Raw genomic sequence first — 19,818 nt, forward strand, 5'->3', positions numbered from 1 at the left:
GGTCATAATAACACACAAAGCAGCAAAGACCGCAAGACAGTTATCTATCTAAGGTTTATAACTTCCCATTAGCAGAAAGGAAATATATGCCCTCAACAGTGATCAAACTGCACGATCGCTTCCAAAAACAGCATAGTAATAGGCTGAGATATACTTCTGTCAAATACCTGCCATTTTCTTTTTAATTACTATTTTAATTAATTGACTTTTTATTTAAATTTGAACACTTCATGCTTTTAAATATTTTATTGTCATGGATAAAGGCAAGAGCATCCGGGAAAGACAGCGTTTGACTAATATGGTGATGAAGAACTCAAAGGGAGTTCCTCTGTTCCTACCAAGAGTGGCAACCAGCCTGCATCTCCAGATGGCTTCTTTTTACAAACAAGTGTGAAAACATCACCATCTCTTTGATTTGTTAATGCCTTTCTATTGGACCAATGGTGGGCTCTGAAGGTCTAGAACCATAACCTCTGATTGGTTAATCTACCTTGGGGTTCAGGTGGGTGAATACCTGAAGAAACTCTGTCCCTGTGTGTGTTGAGTGTGTGTTGCATGGGATGTAAAACCTGGTGGATGTGTCCCACACCAGGAGCTGCACACTCACTCTTCTAGTTCAGCTGGAGGCAGAAGCCATGGAACATGTAAGATTCTTTTCACTAGCAACCTTTTCTGTTTCCTTTTATTTTCTTAGACTGCATGCTTCACTGTATCCTTGTACTTGCATTAGAGTTTGTGCCTGTTCTATAACAAAGTTAATTAGTTTGAAAAGCCACGACTTGATTCCTGCTACAACATGCCCTACTACGCTACTGTGTAACTGTTTTCTGCAGTGCAGTTACAAAAAACGGGAGCATATGAGCTCAGGGGACCGAATTGCTAAATGGCCTGAGGGTAGTGGTGGCGATTCTACTGAGGAAACTGTGCAGGAAGTACATCTATAGTTCCCAAAATTAAAATTAAAAAAAATCATTCCAAAATCCTATTACTAACGTTTTCCTTTATCAAAACACCTCACAAGGTGTTTTGTTATAGGGATAATAATGACATAGTTTATAAACTGCTCTGAGTGGGCATTAAGTTGTCCTGAAGGGCGGTATATAAATCAGATGTTGTTGTTGTTATTTATTCCAAATGTGATAGCGCTTGCATATTTTTGATATACTTGTTATTGATATAATTTGTTATTTTTCCCTTCTTTCTTTAAAATTAACATTATGTTTAGAGAACAATAGCTTTTTTACATTGTAACCTTTCTCCTACTGAAATTATCTTTTTTGTCTCCAGTTCTCAGCAGTAAGTACTTCTTGGGAGCATTAAATAAATAAATATTGCTGCGACAGTCAGATTAGAGACTTTAAAATTTAATTTGCTGTCCAGTGTAGCCAATGTTTTAATGCTACGTACATATACATTACAATAAGGCCCAGTGAATAACATGGAACTTGCTATCGACAGATTTGCACTGTGAGTTATATGTGGGTTCCATTTTATAAAGACTTTGCAAAATCAGGAATGCACACACATTCCAGATGTTTTGTGATATATCCAAAAGAGGACACCTATACCTCAGCCAACATTCCCATGTTTATAATTATAAAACAAGCCGTCTGAGGTACAGCAATAAAACTGTAATATTTTCCCATACCAATCCATGTTATCCACTGGAACTAAGCTACTGAACTCCTTGTTTGTCCAACCTTTGGCTTCAATAAACACAGAATGATGTAACGCTGCTTAGAATGGCACTGTGAGTTAGGGAAAGAATGCCAAAATGAACCTGAAATCCATCTGAAACTATCCAAGAGTTCCACAAAATCCAATGGTAAATAATAAAGCATTGACTTACCTGATAAGAAATCTATGTAGTCCAACATCAAAACTTCTGCAAAAAAAACAAACAGAAAATATATCTTAAGACGTATGCATTCGAGACTAGAAAACATAATAAAATGCTTTTAAGGTTATTAGCTAGCAAAAAACTTATTCTGATGAATAGCATAAGGAAACAACGAAAGCAGTAAAGTTGTACATTCAGACAGATGAGATGGGAAGCCTATACTTCCCATTTTTATTAACATTTGGCTATTGGTATAAGCACATGGTACTTTGGTTGTTGTGGATTTTCCGGGCTGTGAAAGCCTTTGACAATACATCACACAGTACTTTGGTTGCTTCTGGACACCCTTGCTCAGAACAAGAGAATTCAAGCTGAAATACATACATGTGCACCTGGGTGTGCAAGCACCAAGTCATTACTGACCCATGGGGGATGTTGCATCACAATGTTTTCTTAGCAGACTTTTACGGGGTGGTTTGCCATTGCCTTCCCCAGTCATATACACTTTACCCACAGGAAACTGGGTACCCATTTTACCAACCTCGGAAGGATGGAAGGCTGAGTCAACCTTGAGCTAGCTACCTCAACCCAGCTTCCACCAGAATCTTTACCTTTATTCTTTATGGAAGGATTTTTCAGGAGGCTGGAGTGTTTATCCCCAAGCAAATGACACCAAAAGTGCAGGGAACCTAGTTCTGCCTATCCACTAAAGACCTCCCAAGTTTCAAGAGAACTGGATCAAGGGGTCCAATTCTACAGGCCCCTGAATAAACTGCCCCCAGTCATCTTACTTGTCTCCATTGTTTCGTCTAGGGAAAATTTTCTATACTTTCTTGAGGGAAGAGAAGAAAATAGTCAAACACACAAGAGCAACCACTGACCAAAAGCCTCCAGATACAAGCAGGACCAACAAGCTCAACACAAACAATGTCAAACCAAAGAATCCAAGCCATGACAAGTTAAGCGAGGGACACTGTTACAACAGTGTCCCAACAGAACCAGTATCAAGTCACAGAAGCAAAGCAGAATGTAGGACTAACTTACAACCCCAAATAGAATCAATGTCAAACCAAAGAATCCAAGCCAACATAGCTAGCCAGGAGGCTTCATTTTAGGTGCTTCTGTGGATTCTGCTTTTCACTTCCTATACTTGCATGATTTACTAACATCTCTTGTTCCAATGACATTTCTAGATTTTTTTTATTTATTAAAGTGACAAGAATAACATTTTCAGCACCATATTTATTTATTTATTTTCTGCACTGAATGGTACTAACAGGTGCTGTGCCCTGTGCAAAGTGCCCTGCCTGAAGTGCCCTGTGTGATGTGCTTCTAGACTGTGGAAGAACGGGGATCTATACTCACTAGCAGCTGTGGGTACTGCCAGAGCTGCCTCCTGTGAGGGGCTCAGGGTGAATACTGTGTCAGGAGGCAGAAGGCAATGGCCCAGAGAGAAGATGGCAGCAGCTTTTGTGCCATCTTCCACCTCTCCTCCTTCTTTGGAAGGCCTGCTGGACTCTGGAGGAACTGGAGATTGGGCATCCACTCTCTCCTCTAGTTCCTCCAGCAAGCTTAAGGTCTCCAAAGTAAATTCACTACCCCAGGTTCAACCCAAAAGACAGCTCAGGCTCTTCCTCCCACTGCTGCTGCAACTGCTGCTGAGTCATACTAGCCAAAGGAGGAAGAACCTGAGTCACACCAGCCAGAGGAGGGGAAGACTGAGCAGCAGACCCTTGTGCAGTGCCAGCACCTATGTTAGGCACCTCCGCTAGCGGCATTCCAACCACAGCCGCTATAAAGAGGGCCTTGAGGGCCTCTTCATTGCATCACCCGAGCCAGAGAAGGCGTGGTGGGAGAATGCTATAGGGCAGCCCTCCACACAGGTGGAGGGGAAGGCCCAGCCATCCCCTCCACCCTACTACTCTTCTGCTTAGCCTTTCCCCCAGGGCCCCACTTTATTCCCTTTCTATCTCCCATTCTGTCCCCCTGGACTACTTCATCAAAGTAAGCTAGCTGCTAAGCTAGGCTACACTGCACTGTGAGCCTCTGAGCACTAACTAACCTGCTTTTGAACCTGTTCTCCTGAGCACTAACCTGCACTTGCCTTGCTTTTCAAACGCACACAACACAACGCTTAGGCTTGCTTCAATAGAATTTTTTTCTTTAAAAAACTGCTTCTTACATTCTAGTCTAAAAACTGATTAATTTTTTTTTGTAAACACCACCTGTGATGCAAGTATAGAATTCTTGTTTTTTAATGTAGGGTTCCCCTCCCCCAAATTTACAAGTGAAACCTAATTACCCCCACTCCCACCCAGATTAAGCTAATCTTAGTCTTTCTGAAAACTGGACTTCAATTTTTTTGGAAGACTAAAACATCAGCCTAAACTCTATTTTTTAAAAAAACTACCTGGCTTCAATAGTTTTGAGGTCAAGGTCATTCTAATAATTGTTTTAGAAATAAACCCTCGGTGCCAATTAATGTACAAAAACAAAACAAAGCACCTGGCTTTTTTTTTGAAGCCTAACCAAAGCCTACTTATTTTTCTGACAACACCGAATCCTAAATTGAAAATTTAGGTTTTTTTTAAAAAAAAATACGTTAACTGTTATTAAAACCTAATCAGAAATTTCCTTCAGAACTTTCTGCAGCAATTAAAATTAAAAAAAAAAAACAAGAAGAGCACGCAAAAACTCCATGAAACCACTTCCCCAAAACACAGAAAGATCTATAAAACTACAGAACAACTGTAAATTCAGAACCAGAAGAATGGAAAAAGATAACAACTTGGAAAATCCCCTCCCCTGCAAAGCACAAACTCTTTCAAAACCAAAATGCAAAGCAGTTAAACATTCTAAAACAAGCCAAGAGAAGAGAACTTCCCAAAACAGCACAAGCCTCATAAACCTTTTTAAAACAGCGCACTGCAGAACAAAACCAAGGAAAAGCATTTTCCCTCTGTGTTCGTAAGATGAACAGAGGTTTTCTGTTCTAGAATTAAGTTTTAACCTCCCAGCCAGGTAGGGGTGGAAAATGGGAATCGGGGGGGGGGGGGAGCAAACAGAGGTGGGGGGAGAGAGGAATGAAGGCATGCTGGTTTGGTTATTGTTTGTTTCAGCTTCATTGTAGTTTGCAGCAATTCTAAAAGAGCATTCTCAAAAAAAATGCTGCTAAAAAGTGGGGCAAACAGTACCAAGAAGTCAGACCTGCTGCTTACTCTAGTCTGCCTTCTCTGCACCTCTAGTGGCTGCAGTACAGAACTGCACTAACAATAAAATCAACTGAAATGCATTTTCATGATTCCAGCTTCAAAGGCCATCCAAAGACTTGGAATTTTGTACCCCCAGTCACCCCTACTCTTGGCAGCCCTGCTCCTTCTAGCTTAAGGATGTTAAGATAGGATGCTGGATGTTTTCTTAAGCTCTTTTTATGCCCCTTCTTTTTCTAGCTTGTTTTATTTTGGTAATTCTTACATTGTTGTTTTTATTTTTTTATAGTACTGTTTTTTCCTTCTTGAGCTGCCTCGGGCAGATCTCTGGAGAGCTGGCATACCCATCTTCTACACAATAATTAAATATATCAGTGCAAATGCACTGCACCTGCAGAAAAACTTGTGTGCACGCAAATGTTCTAAGATCTTTGTCCTAGAAGATGGTCCTACCTTCAGAATACATGTTAGAAGTTATTACAAAGACCTGTCACTTCTGCTTTGAAATCCAAAGCATCTGCCTCCACATTGGTATTCAACACACAAACAAATACAAATCTTCATATACACAAAGCCTAGGAAAGGCTGGAATGCAGTCATGCAAAAGGCTAAAGCTCAAATGGTAGCAATAACACATTTGATGAAAAAGCCACACTGCCAAATTGCAAATAAAAAAGACACAATGCTTTTTTCCTTTCCCTGAGATAGCAATAATGTACACATCTGAAAGCCAAACATGTGCAAAACTGTGATTAGTTTCCATTTACATTATAGGCTGAAGAAATGATGAGTCAGCCCTTGTTGTGTTGCAGAGGCCTGAGGTTATTTTTTCATCACTTCTGTTTCATTGGCAGAATTCCTTTATCACCATATGGTAACCCTTGTTTGATTGTGTTTTCTGCATCTCGTTGAATAAAAGGTATGACTATATTATGTTTAGTATAGGCTAGGTCCTTGCCTGATTTTTTTAAAAAAACTAGTTCATCACATCAAATTCCTTGCTGAGGCTTACTTTCTCTCTAAAAAATGTTCTCTAGAGAAACTTGGGTTGAAAAATAAAAGACTGCGCTGCTAATGCAGCATTCTAATTGCAGAGGGAAGAAAAAAGAAATCTTACTAGAGAGAAACTTTTGTAAGTAATGGCAACACTGAATAAAATTATGTGACCAGTAAGTCCTGTAGGGATTTCTCATTAGTTTAGTCCATTAACCACATAGTTTAGATCTTGAGAAAAAGAGATACTTGCAATTCACAGTGACTTTCAACACTGATTCCACTGTTTACTCTCTCTGGATGAGTTCAGACACTGTGACAAATCATATGTAAGAAAATGTAGAAATCATGGTTTGAAACAGGTTTGCAAAAAATGATTGGTATCAACTATGGTTTGGCATATCTGAAGTGACATATATGATCAATATTCTGCCTCTGGAGGCCACTGCTCTTTAGAAATGGAAGCACTAAGTAGACTGAAAACAAAACTACATAAGCAGTTCTTTATTATTGTTTGTTGTTTATCTGGTAGTCAAACTGAGGTTTGGCATGATGTCTGACTTGAGCAAAATTCTTTACATCAGGGCGCTACAGGCAGTCCTAAGGTTCCCTGAACTCACTTCAGCATCTGAGACCCAAACAGAAGGTAAGGCTGTAGATACAAGGCAGGGTTGTGACTCCATTGCAGAAGATCTACCTTGTATGCAGAAGGCCACAGGTTCAATCCCCAGCATCTCAAGTTAAAAGGATTACGTAGTTGACAATGTGAAAAGACTTCCATCTGAGGCCCTGGAAAGTAGCTGATACTCAGGGTTGACAATACTGACCTTGACAGACCAATGGTCTAGTTCAGTATTGAGAGCTCCATGTGTTCATCCGCATGTGTCTATCAGTCATACAAGATGAGTCTTAGCTACAGATGTAAAATATCTAGAAATTTTCAAGGCACAATAAAAAACCAATTTACCCACTTTTTCTCCCTGGAAAAAATGGAAATTTAGGGGAAAACTTATTGTGCTATCAAACCTAAACTAATGGTACTTCTTTAACAACATAAAATGCATCCTTTATAACTTGCTTAGCATATAAAATTGCAATATTTGACTTATTTCTGGAACTTAAAAGTTATAAACGCCTTACAGTGAAATCCTAAGCAGAGTTACTCTAGCCTAAGCCCATTGATTTGACACACCCACAATAAAACTAATGGCATATTTTGATATGCAGTAGTGAATTATCAACATAAAAATTATAGTATGTTATTTACGTACAAAACTAGTCACATTTAAAAATAAAAATATCACCACCTAAAGTTTCAAAATCAAGGCTAATTTTGCACGCGCACACACACACACACAGAGACACACACACACACAAACACCAGCCTTCACATCTTTAGTCTTAATGCAAACTAAGCCTAGTCACTGTCATTCCAGGCTGCAGGAGGGGGTTATATATTCAAATCTCACAAATAATTTTTTTGTTTTAATCTTGTTCCATCCTACACGAAAGTCTTGCACAACGGCTGTCCAGATAAGATCCACATGGAATCAAAATTAAAACATGAAGACAAACATTATGCAACCAATGTATTGTCAAAGGCTTTCATGGCCGGAGAACGATGGTTGTTGTGGATTTTCCGGGCTGTATAGCCGTGGTCTTGGCATTGTAGTTCCTGACGTTTCGCCAGCAGCTGTGACTGGCATCTTCAGAGGTGTAGCACCAAAAGACAGAGATCTCTCAGTGTCACAGTGTGTAAAAGAAGTTGGCAGGTAATTTATATCTACTCAGGAAGGTAGGGTTGGGCTGAGTCATCCTGTAAGAGTTTCCCAGGGTGTGGAATGCTAATGGAGGGAGGCTTCACTGTATCCTGAGGAGGTTCTTTTGCATATGGATTGGTGCTTGATGTGCTAATCTTCTCTGCAGGGCTATTGTCGGGTATAGAGTATTTTGTTAGCCTGGTGTTTTTCAGGACTGGAAACCATGCTCTATTCATTCTTAAGGTCTCTTCTTTCCTATTGAAATTGTGCTTATGCTTATGAATTTCAATGGCCTCCCTGTGCAATCTGACGACGTAGTTGGAAGTGTTGTCAAGTAATTTAGTGTCCTGGAATAGGATACTGTGTCCTGCTTGAGTTAGGCTATGTTCAGCCACTGCTGACTTTTCCAGATGGCCAAGTCTGCAGTGTCTTTCATGTTCTTTTATTCTTGTCTGGATGCTACGCTGTGTGGTCCCGATGTAAACTTGTGCACAGCTGCAGGGTATGTGGTATACTCCTGCAGAGGTGAGGGGGTCTCTCCTGTCTTTTGCTGATCGTAACATCTGTTGAATTTTTCTGGTGGGTCTGAATACTGCTTGAAGGTTGTGCTTTTTCATAAGCTTTCCCATCTGATCAGTGATTCCTTTGATATATGGCAAAAACACTTTTCCTGTGGGAGACTGTTTTTCCTTGGTTGTTTGATTTATCCTTGGTTTAATTGCTCTTCTGATTTCTGAAGATGCCAGTCACAGCTGCTGGCGAAACGTCAGGAACTACAATGCCAAGACTACGGCTATACAGCCTGGAAAATCCACAACAACCTTTATGCAACCAAAATCAATGACCAGCATACAACATCAACAAAATAGGAGTCATCATAACCTGCACTTTGAATACTGCCCAGAAACACATAAAACAATCACAAAAAGGTCTTGTAAATGGGTAACAGTACAGTAATTCATAGCAGTTAGCAGCCTTGCATTTCAAACTTTTTGCACTAAGTGAAGATTCCAAACCCTTTTTGATGGCAACCCCACATAAAGCACATTGCAATAATGCAATCTGGATGTATTAGAGCATGGATAACTGCAGCCAGATTCTGCCTTAAATAAAGGTGCATCTATTGCACCAACTGAATTTGGACAAAAACAATAAATACAACAGCAGAGAACTGGGCCTCCATTTGTAGATCATACATATATAAAACGTCCTTTCCTTAACAGCTATTTACATGTTCTGGTTCCTATGGAAGACAAAAGCACTCTGAAGAGGTGGCATAGAAATATTCTAAATAAAAAGGCATCCATATGATATTAAACATATTAAATATAATATATACATTAATTACATAAGTACTTGATACCTTCTCTCATTTAAAAACGATTGCTTGTTATGCTAAAGTTAACACATGTTTGCTCACAACCTTAAGAGAAAGCAGCCATTCTTAAGTAGCATAAGCCTCACACCAATATATTTACATTCAGGAGACCAAATTTCATTGAATGGCACTTAATTCATACAAACTACCAATATATATGTTCCCAGGAAATGATCTTTGTGAACCAGTTCAGCTGAGCTGCCTTGTGTCTCCTTGGGACCTGTTGTGTTGAAACTAAACTAGAACTTGGGGGCATTCAATGAAGCTGATGAGCCATAGATGCAGCCAAGAGGATTGGCTGGTCATTCTTGCTTCTTTTTTACATTCCAAAGTGATAAATACAAGATAACAGTTTCCCCCCTAAAAAATTAAATTGCTGTGCAGTCAGAAGCATGTTTATGCAGTGCAGTACAGTTATGCAGTATAGATGGTATACAATGTCAGCTCCAATTATAAGTTTTAGAATATGGGTGAAACTGATTATAAAGACTGCTTTCCTACCTCTCTCCCCAAAATTTTTGAGTAGAGATTCTCATTTTCCAAGCATATACTTGCAGTATATAAGGATCTTTCAAAAAAGATCCAATTCCTACAAAGAGCCTTGCAAGAAATAACAGTTTCTATCAAGGAGCGCTGAATAAAAAAATCAAGGGGTTAGATTTGATGCCTCTGGACCCCTTCAAACTTGATGATTCTGTGACTCTCAAAAGATCATACCCTGGAAATCTTGGTCTTTAACGTGCTATTGGTCCTGAAAGTTTCTCAAAATTATTTCAAAGTGAGATGCAAATCAAAACTGCAATGGTTAAAGGGAAGAGCTGTGGTTCAGTGGTAAAGCATATTTCTGCTATCTCCAGGTAAAGAATTTCAGGGAGCAGATGCTAGGAAAGACCTTTCTCTGTCTGAGACCCAGTCACAATAGATAATACCGAGCCAGATGAACCATCTTCCTATAAAGCATATATGGCATAAGTAAGCTTGAAGGAAACATAACAGAATACGCATCTGTTTTGAACAGAACAGAGATTAACAGTGATTTAGAAAAACTCTTTTCATAATGGTTCCTGCAAGGCTTCCATCATTCATCCTTAATGGTTAAATAATCGTTACAGGCTTAGAGTGAAATTCTGGCAAACGAGAAGACAATGGGATATGAGCCACTCACTCTACAAGGGCCAGGAACTCACTTCCAGATATTATTTGTTTTGGAAGAAGCAACTCTTCCTCCTACTGTTCAAATAGCAGGCAGATGAAACTACACAGCTGAAAGTCTAGATAAGTCTTAAATGTAACAGTTTTCTTATCAAGTCTGTGTTCTAACCAATCTGTAACAGAACAATAGGACAGAGAGATTTCCATGCATCACAACAACCTCAAACTTCCTTCAGACTTTTAAAAAAAGTCCATCTTAGCTGAAATTCCACTGGTGGAATTGGAGACCATCAGAGGCAGTGATATATTGGGATATGAGAACAGACAGAAGGGCATTTTTGCAAAGGCAATAAAGTTCCGTTTATAACAGAATGGCTCAGGAAAATGCATTGTATTTCTATTTATGTAATACTATGCTCTGCATTGCTTAACATGTCATGTTTAATATTCATACTTTGTTCAGATGATGGCTCTGTTTAATTTCTACCATTCCTGGTCCTGTTACGATGATGACTGGTGCTCTGCAGAACGAGCTGGGCCACCCCACAAGACCCTTTCTGGCTCACAGACACAGCAAAGGACGTCCACTGACGTTACACAACTGCGGTTCCGAACTCCCGACCTCAAGCGATCCGCCGGCCTCAGCCTCCCGTGTTCAGGCTGGGATTACAGGCGCGCGCCACGTCTCATCCTGTGGGTTGCATTGGTTTACAATGTTCAATTTTCCTTGAGTTTTGGTGAGAAAGGCAGATTATAAATAACTTAAATAAAATAAATTGGGATAAACTGATATAAATAGTGTAGTTCTCATCATCAGGGATGTGTATGTGTACACATTAGTGATTCCTGTGCAACACAGAGCTTAAAGAGCATCCAAATTGGAATCTTGTTATATAAGGAAAATAAGTTACTGGGTTTGGAAGTAAGAATGGACTACAGCTGTACAACTGGAGTAAAGGCAAAGTGTTTGAGGGGAACTGATTAATATTGGGCAGTGATATGTTTTATGTAGGTAAGGAAGATTATTCATGCTATTTGCAAGGTTGCTAGATCAACCAGTTCCTCAAACAGATAACGTCTGCATCTTTTAACTTTGGATTTCATAAGCAGCCATCTTTTTATTGAAGGACTGAGCTGCTAAAAACAGAAAATATCAGCACCACAGGGGTGTCTTTCAAATATGATACTGCTTGACAAGGATCCCTTTGCAACACCCTTCAGGAATCATCTCCTTTTTGAAGGAAAGATGCCTTGAACAGTTTGGCAAAAATGTCTGCGATATTTCAAACATCCTTAATGAAAAACTCATACCTATGGGAAAGTGTTCTTGATGTTAATGCACTTAATTATTATAAAACAGTCACTTCATTTGGGCTGCTTGGATATTTTAAAAGAAGACGGGAATTGTTGCCTGGAGCCCCCTCCCAGAATCTGAACACAGAGCCAGTTTGGTGTAGTGGTTAAGAGCACGGGACTCTAATCTGGAGAGCCGGGTTTGATTCCCCACTCCTCCACAAAGCCAGCTGGGTGACCTTGGGCGAGTCACAGTTCTCTTGAGCTCTCTTAGCCCCACCCACCTCACAGGGTGATTGTTGTGGGGTAATAATAACACTTTGTAAACCGCTCTGAGTGGGCATTAAGTTGTCCTGAAGGGCGGTATATAAATCGAATGTTATTATTATTATTTATATATATACGGCCTGTGCATAACTTGGTACTGAGGCCAATATGATAAATGAAGAAGGGAATGTCATGAGACTGGCAGGGCAACCCCCTGATCAGGGCCCACAAGCCACCCTCTCTGCAAAGACTTTGGAGTGGCCACACTGCACTCAGATGGGCTTGCGTGCCAAGATGCCAGCCACTGCTGATGTGCCCGTAGGAAACAAGGCTAGCAGTGGGAGAGAGAGAGAGAAGCCATGATTCCAGAGCAGTTTCAAAAGGACAACAACTTTTCCTGTGGACGCCATAGCCAGCCAGGCCTGCTGGCACGAACTGTTTACATGTTGCACCTTTGATGTGCAGATACCCAAAGTGAAGACCAGGAAACGAGGCATCTCTGACTCTGGGAATCACCCACTGAAGCTATCACCTCCAACTATCAAAACAACGGAGCGCAGTAAAATGCAAATGACGCCCCATTTGTATCTTTTCTTCTGCATAGAGGTAACACAAAGCACCATCAATAAACTCAATCGCTTCCTCCCCTCTCCTTCCCCTCCCTCCTTCCCTCTATCGAGGTGTCACAACAGAAAACATTAGATCCCAAATGATCCTTTTTGGATATGAAGTGTCTTGCTAAATTGACACATTTATTGCTATTGGTAAATTTCCTGAGAACCATCAACAGGACACAGCCCATTCCAATCGTAGTACCCCCCCCCCCCCGTGCGCACACCATTTCCTCCATCCTAACTAGCATAGTGCAGGCACTATGTTAGACTCCCCCCCCTTTGCTGCTAAGATCTCTGCTTTTCAACGGACAAGTGAGTATTGCCCAACGACACTCCGCTAATGCACTGTCTCTATATGCTTTCCACCCCTTTTATTTCCTAGTCTTGTAATGAATGTGTGTGTGATTCCTGTATTTTGCATAAGAAAAATCATTAAGTAAAAGATGTGATTCATCAAAATATTAGTCTCCTCACTTATTGAAGGTGGTCCGGATTACTGACCCTGGTATCCATTTGGTCAAGATCCCTGATATTAGCCTACTGTACATTAATTCCCCATTTTTAGAGCAGTTTGGCTAACAGAAGAATCTCCCTACAACCCCACAGGAAACAAAAGACAGAAATTGTCACAAGTAATGCCTTTCAGCAACTGACACACAGCTTGGTCTTGGCTTCTCATTGCTTTCCAGTTTCAGCAGCTGAATAATTCCTGACATGAGAAGGAATCATTATTTAACTAGATATCAGGGAACGAAGACATTGCAGTAAATATGCTAGCCAGAATTAGAAGCAAAGTATGAACTTTGCAGACCAGGTTATAAAACTTGTCGATCAGACATTATATTTTCTGCCTTTACCCAAATATAACTACACAATCTTAAATCAGTGCATGACCTGTAAATGATGCAATAAAACATACCCCTTTACTATAGAATGGTGGCATCAGTAGATTCGTATTCTGTCTGGTTTCCTCTCATCAGATCTCAGAAGCTAAGCAGGGTCAGCCTTGATTAGTACTTGGTTGGGAGACCTCCAAGGAAATCCAGGGTTGCTACACAGAGGCAGGCAATGGCAAACCATCTCTAAATGTCTCTAGCCTTGAAAACCCCACAGGGTCACCATGAATCGCCTGTGACTTGGCTGCACTTTCCATTACCACCTGCCTTCCTATAACCATCATTCTATCTTCCTCAAACTGTAATACTGCACAAGTACAATGAATATGATTCATAAATTGTGGATTCAAGCCAGCATTTGGTGTTGTGGTTAAGAGCAGCGGGACTTTAGGGAGAACTGGGCTTGATTCCCCACCCCTCCGCTTGAAGCCAGCTGGGTGACCTTGGGTCAGTCACAGCTCTCTGGAGCTCTCTCAGCCCCACCCACCTCACAGGGTGATTGTTGTGGGGATAATAATAGCATACTTTGTAAACCGCTTGAGTGGGCATTAAGTTGTCCCATTAATATAAATCAAATGTTGTTATTATTATTTTTTTAAAAATTAGGGCTTTAGCTCTAGAACAATGTTTCTCAAACTGGGATCAAGGGCCCCTCGAGGTATACAAGAATACACTTGGAGATCTGAAAGTTCTTTTTAAGGACAGAGAATGGGTCATTCTTATACTCCTACAGCTAATGTGAAAACAGAACTCTGTAGCTCAGTACATGTGTCCCCTCTGAGCACTGACTAAATGCACTGCCCGATCACTAGCTCATGAGCATTGTGCTTAAATGTAGAGGCAGTATCCACTCATACACACACTCCCTCTGTGATTGGGAAAATTGCTTTCTGAATGTTGCTGATCATGGGGAGGAAGTGTATGCACGGACACAGCCTCTGTACCTAGGCATCCTATTTATTATTTATTTATTTTTATTTATATCATATTTGTACTCCACCCTCCCTGCGAGCAGGCTCAGGGCGGATAACAACATTAAGAACATTTAAAACGTTCCATATTAAAACATTTAAAGCCAAAAGAGGTGCCGATACTTCAGTAATCATATGGAGACAGGACCAGATACGCATGCTCACTCTCCCTGAGTGTTCAGTCAACATGCAGAAAAGTTCTGTGTAATGGCTTCTGTTTTGTACGCCCCCTGGTGTTAGGGAAGAAAATGGCCACCATGAAAGTAAAGCCTGAGGGGAGACCAGGAGCCTGGCAACTCGCCCATAATTTTGTGGCTGTGGAGGCAGGCTCTGCTGCCTCCAATGCCAATAGTGGAGAGAAGCCTCCCAAGGGGATGATGCCAGTATTGTAAGTCTGGGGCTAGTTCAGTTCATTTTAAAATGCAAAAGTATATATATTCTTTTTGCATTTTAGTAGATGCTTATTTTAAAGGGAAGAGAGACAGCAACTAGCAGCTGTTTCTGGGGTCAGCTTCCTCTCTTTCCTTCCCCACTCCTGTGCCTCCCTGACACCCCAACACACTCCCAAAATTTCAGAAGATACGTTTTTGTATCTCCTGGAATTTCTGGAGTGTTTAGTGTCATTTTGAGTATCACGCTGAACTGAAACAGCTAATTTTGGCTCAGGTATATGCACAGTTCAGAGACAGAACAATAATATAATTTCTCCCAGTTATATAAAACACTTTTCCTTAAGCCTGATAATCTCATAAATCAACACTAGTCTGGAGTAGCTTTCTTTAGAAATTTCTAAAACTATAACAATACCAAGATTAATAACTCATGTTCTGATGCATTGGGGGGAGTTTTGGTACAGAACATAACTTTTGTTCCTCTAAGTAAAAGCTTGTGAATATTATGAGATGGGAGAGAGGAACAGAAAGAAAGATACTAAGGCTCAAACTACACATTATGGGGTACATTTTGTTGTTTGTTCCCCCCTCCCCCGCTCCTTTTTTCCAGAAAAAGCAAGTTCAATCTGAACACAATACAAGTCTGGAGCAGAGGCAGAGCTGGCAGACAGATTGTTCTAGTTAACCTCCAAAGCTGACCAGGAAAAAAATGTGGGGAAGAGATCTTGTATCCTTTCTCCTGTATCATTCTCCTACGGGAGGATGGCAGAGGAAAAAAGATCCAAAGACACTGGCAAAAACAAAAGTATTTCCTCACTTACTTAAATTAAGCTTAGAATGCAATCTAAGCAGAGTTACTCCAGTCTAAGTACATTGATTTCAATGGTCTTAGATTGGAGTTACTCTGCTTAGGATTGCACTCTTATTTCCCTAATGCAGACTGACATGTTCCTTGATCCTGCCCTCATATCCCAACTGGCACAGCTCATGCAATTTTGTTTTCAAGACTACACACACACACACGAATACAAATGAAATGGCCTTATACTAAATCAGACCATTGGTTCATCAAGGTCAATATTGTCTACTCAGACTGGCAGTGGCTCTTCAGGTAGCGGTCTTTCACATCACTACCACCTGATCCTTTTAGCTGGAGATAGCAGGGATAATACCAGGTACTTTTTGCATGCCAAGCAAATGCCCTACCACTGAACCACAGCTCCTCAAACTCTACCTTCTGCATTTCATAGCCTATTGTGTGCAATTTTTTTTCAAAGCCCCATATATATGTCTAGTTAGGAGGACTCGTTACATGTCTAGTCCACAGTAGTGTATGCTAAAGCTAGATCAACAAGTTTTCACAATTCAAGGTGCCATAAGACTTTATTTTATGTAGGGCTAATGTTTTAAAAAACTAAGAGGGGTGACACTTGTGTAGGGAAGAATCCACTCTTCCTCTGTAGCATGGGCTTCTCACGTTACCCAGTGGCACAGACAAAGAGGCAGTGCAATAGTTGCTATACCAAAATAATGTGAGAAGTGGCCAAGAAGTCCCTGCTCCTTTCACTATTTTGAGCAATGTGGCAGCTGTTGTCTTTCAATTCCTTTGCCACTCAGCAGCAGTAAGTTGTGCACTAACTTCAGTGGTATTTTGTCTTCTACTCTTGGCTCTCTGGGTTGTGACCCAGGATAATATGATCATGGTACAATAATCATTCCTTCGCAGATTCCAAATGCTCCTGATGCAGAAAAGACGCAATGATTGCTTAAATTCCTTATGGAATGACCTCCTTCATCCACAATAACCACACCGACCTGGATTCTCAATGTGAACATTCTGTCTCTGCCTTTCACCATGGATGGCAATATTCCTATAGAAGAAACTGAACAAATAAAAAATATCTCATGGGCATCTATGATTCATTCTTTGAACTGTAAGGGCATGAAGGAGCCATAACTCAAGGGAAGCAGAGGGCAAGCTCTGTAAGATTTCTCAGATAATTGAAATTGACCCATAACTCACTGGTAGCCATAGGAGATTCTCCTCCTTGCCTAGCTTTCATAATACGGTTGTACATGATCTGATTTTTAACACCCAAATCCCAATTGTGCTAGATCATATTTCATCAAAGTATTTTTTTCACTATGAATATATGTAAATAGACAAAATGGCAATGAAAATAGCTCCTATTTTTCTCTCAGAAAAAGAAATCTAAATACTAGGCAGTGGAAAGCAGTAATGTGTAATTACAGCCACAGTCCAAAGAACTACATGACTCGTTCTGTGCATCACACAGTGCTTCAGATTTGTGTTTCACAGAATGTCACCATATCTGTCACATGGCAAACAGTTCTTCAAACTCAGACTCGAGGAAGATGATAAAACTTGGGTGCGGGGTGTGCATCTCCAGAGATGTGAAAGCCCTTCGGAAAAAAAGATTGCTCCATGTGTTGTGTAAATTCTTTCTCACTTTTGCCTCTAGTGAACAGGTTCTGCAAGTTTTTCTATCAATGCCACCAGACTGATCAGAAGAATTATTAGAATAAAAAGTAATATGCATGTACAACCAGGAGAAGTCCCTCTCTCTCATTAATGTTTATCTCTACCTTCAAAAGAGTTTGACACAGCATCAGGGCTGCTATTCTAAGGGGGATAAGTCTCCTTTGAATGCTGAGAATCCATTTGGATGCTCTCTGAGTCATGGCGAAAACATATTAATTTCTGTGCCTCTAAGTGCTTCTTTAGACATTTCAGACTCTATACCTGCTCCCACATTCCGAACGCATTTTTCATGCTCTAACTCTGCCAGCCGAGCTAGTTACAGACCATCTATACTTGTGCTGCTTTCAATTTAATGTATAATATCAGAGTGATGTGGAAAATTTATAGATTAATAACTGGCATACACATCTACTTTATAGGTATTGAAAAAGCCAGTTCCCTATGATTGTCAACAAAAAATAATTCACTGTGCAGTGGACCTTCACACGGAATTAGTAATACCTGGAAGTTACCATGGGCACCTTCTAAGTGAGTGACCTGTCCTCATGCCAGCAACACATGGAAGCATAGTGCTAACACGTGCATGTATGTTGATGAATGATGCACATGGTAACAAGCTTTTAGGCATTAATTCTTGGAGTGCCATGATGGGAATGACCATTGCTCATGTGGAGGTGGCAGCAATCCAACTTGTTCAAAGAATAAGGTAAAACGAAAAAAGGGAAACCAAGAGAAAGATTGGCAACAAAATGCTTCGCATTTGCAATAATAAAAGAAGTACACTTCAAATGAGAACTTAATTTACATTTGCCCACTCTCTGACACTAAAATGAGCCCAACTATTCCACTGTTCATGTTAATGGTTTTACTTACCTTGGTTTTTTTCCAAGAAGATCTAAACTGCTGGGCTGGACACATAGGAGGTAGCCCTTCTAGTACAATATAACAATTATAAATTGTTTTTCAATGCTAGCAAAGGGGACCTATTGAAAAAAAAGTATAATTTCCGGTTTCCTATAGCCAAAATTCAACACCCATCTACCAGAGAATGTATCCACCTGCACAGAAGCCTGCATCATGCAACAGGCTCCCAGTGTCTAGCAGGAGCTGTGTGCGTATGTGCGTATGAATAAGCTTTGAAAGTTTCCTACAAACTTGCACATTTACTTTGGACTGGGTTATTCAAAAGCCCACTAATGGTAAATCCTTAATTATATCCTTTAAATTGTAAGTTATTCCTAAAATCACAATCTCATCATACATACCAAAAATTCACATTATTTCCTCCTCTTCCTCCTCCTCCTCCTCCATCATCATCATCATCATCATCACCATCATCATCATCACCATCATCATCATCTCTAATTCTCAAGAAGGCCAAATCTATGGATATTAAATCCAGAGACTGCAGCCATGAACAGACAAGACAGTTTTTTTATACAAACCTGAACAAAGTCCCAGGTTTGCAGAAAAATCACACACACACATGAACGCACGCACACATGCACAAACACACTGAAGGGGTTAAAAAACCTCAAAATAATAGAAGTGGTACCTGTGGCTTTAAGAAACATATGCCCCTTCAGTGGCCATTGCTAGGCAACCACAACAGGGAGGGGCAAGATCCTTTTACAGGGTTGTTTTACCTTTAAGTAAGGACACATCAGGGCCAGGCATGGCAGCAACCTTGGGGTTACTTGATACCAAACAACTTGCCTGACTCACTCAGGCCTGGCTGCTTGCTGTTGTTCAACAGCAGCTATTCCACAAAAGCCAGTATGGTGTAGTGGTTAGATTTTCAGACTACGATCTGGTGCTCAATGATCTTGGGCGAGTCACACACTCAGACTAGCCTACCTCACAGTGTTGTTGTGAAAATAAAATGGAGGATAAGCTGTAAACTTTAGGTCCCTTAAGGGAGAAAGACAGGATATAAATGAAGCAAATAAACATAGATGAAGATAGGGGAGCATATAATAGATAGATTGATTGGTGGGTAGAAAGAGGAGAAGGAAGCTGAGGAATGATATGGAGCCTGTTAGGAGGAAGAAAACAGCAAATAGTGCGGAGAGAAGTATACAGGGGAAAGTGAGGTGTCCCCTGCAAGTCTTTGCAGATTCCCCACCATGAAATTGGGCCCAGTGGTCAGGAGTTTAAGATGCCCCCTGTAAGTCATTGTGGGTCCCCCCCACTTGTATTTTTATATTTTCTACTTCACCTTAGTGTCATGTACCCACTTATGATGGTAGCATTCACCTAATACAAAAATGTGTATATTGCTATATATAATTTTATTTAACATTTTAGTTCTTTATTATTTTACTCAGGCAGATGCTCTTGATACTAATCCTTTTTATTTTATGTCTCAGTCTTTTTTTCCTGTCTGAGTTGACTTTGTCAAATTTATATGCTCATTAAACTTCTAGATTTTTTTAAAGCTTAATTTGCAAGGCTGGAGGAACTGCAGGTCTCTGAATTTGCATCCTACCCCTTCATTGAATCACTGATAATCTGTCTCAGCCATGGCCACCATCCAGTTAGTCGCATGCA

The 19,818-nt window shown here is 40.4% G+C and overlaps 1 protein-coding gene across 1 annotated transcript in view; it reads right to left on the reverse strand.

Annotated features, from left to right (window-relative positions):
* The window catches only part of HHAT (hedgehog acyltransferase), a 259,513-nt gene that overhangs the window by 156,440 nt on the left and 83,255 nt on the right, over positions 1–19,818 (reverse strand). The window contains exon 9 of the mRNA XM_054980529.1: positions 1,850–1,885. Coding sequence (XP_054836504.1) covers positions 1,850–1,885 — 36 coding nt within the window. The remainder of the gene's footprint in view (positions 1–1,849; positions 1,886–19,818) is intronic.

The sequence above is a fragment of the Eublepharis macularius genome, chromosome 1 (assembly GCF_028583425.1).
Source record: "Eublepharis macularius isolate TG4126 chromosome 1, MPM_Emac_v1.0, whole genome shotgun sequence".
NCBI classification, from domain to species: Eukaryota; Metazoa; Chordata; class Lepidosauria; order Squamata; family Eublepharidae; genus Eublepharis; species Eublepharis macularius.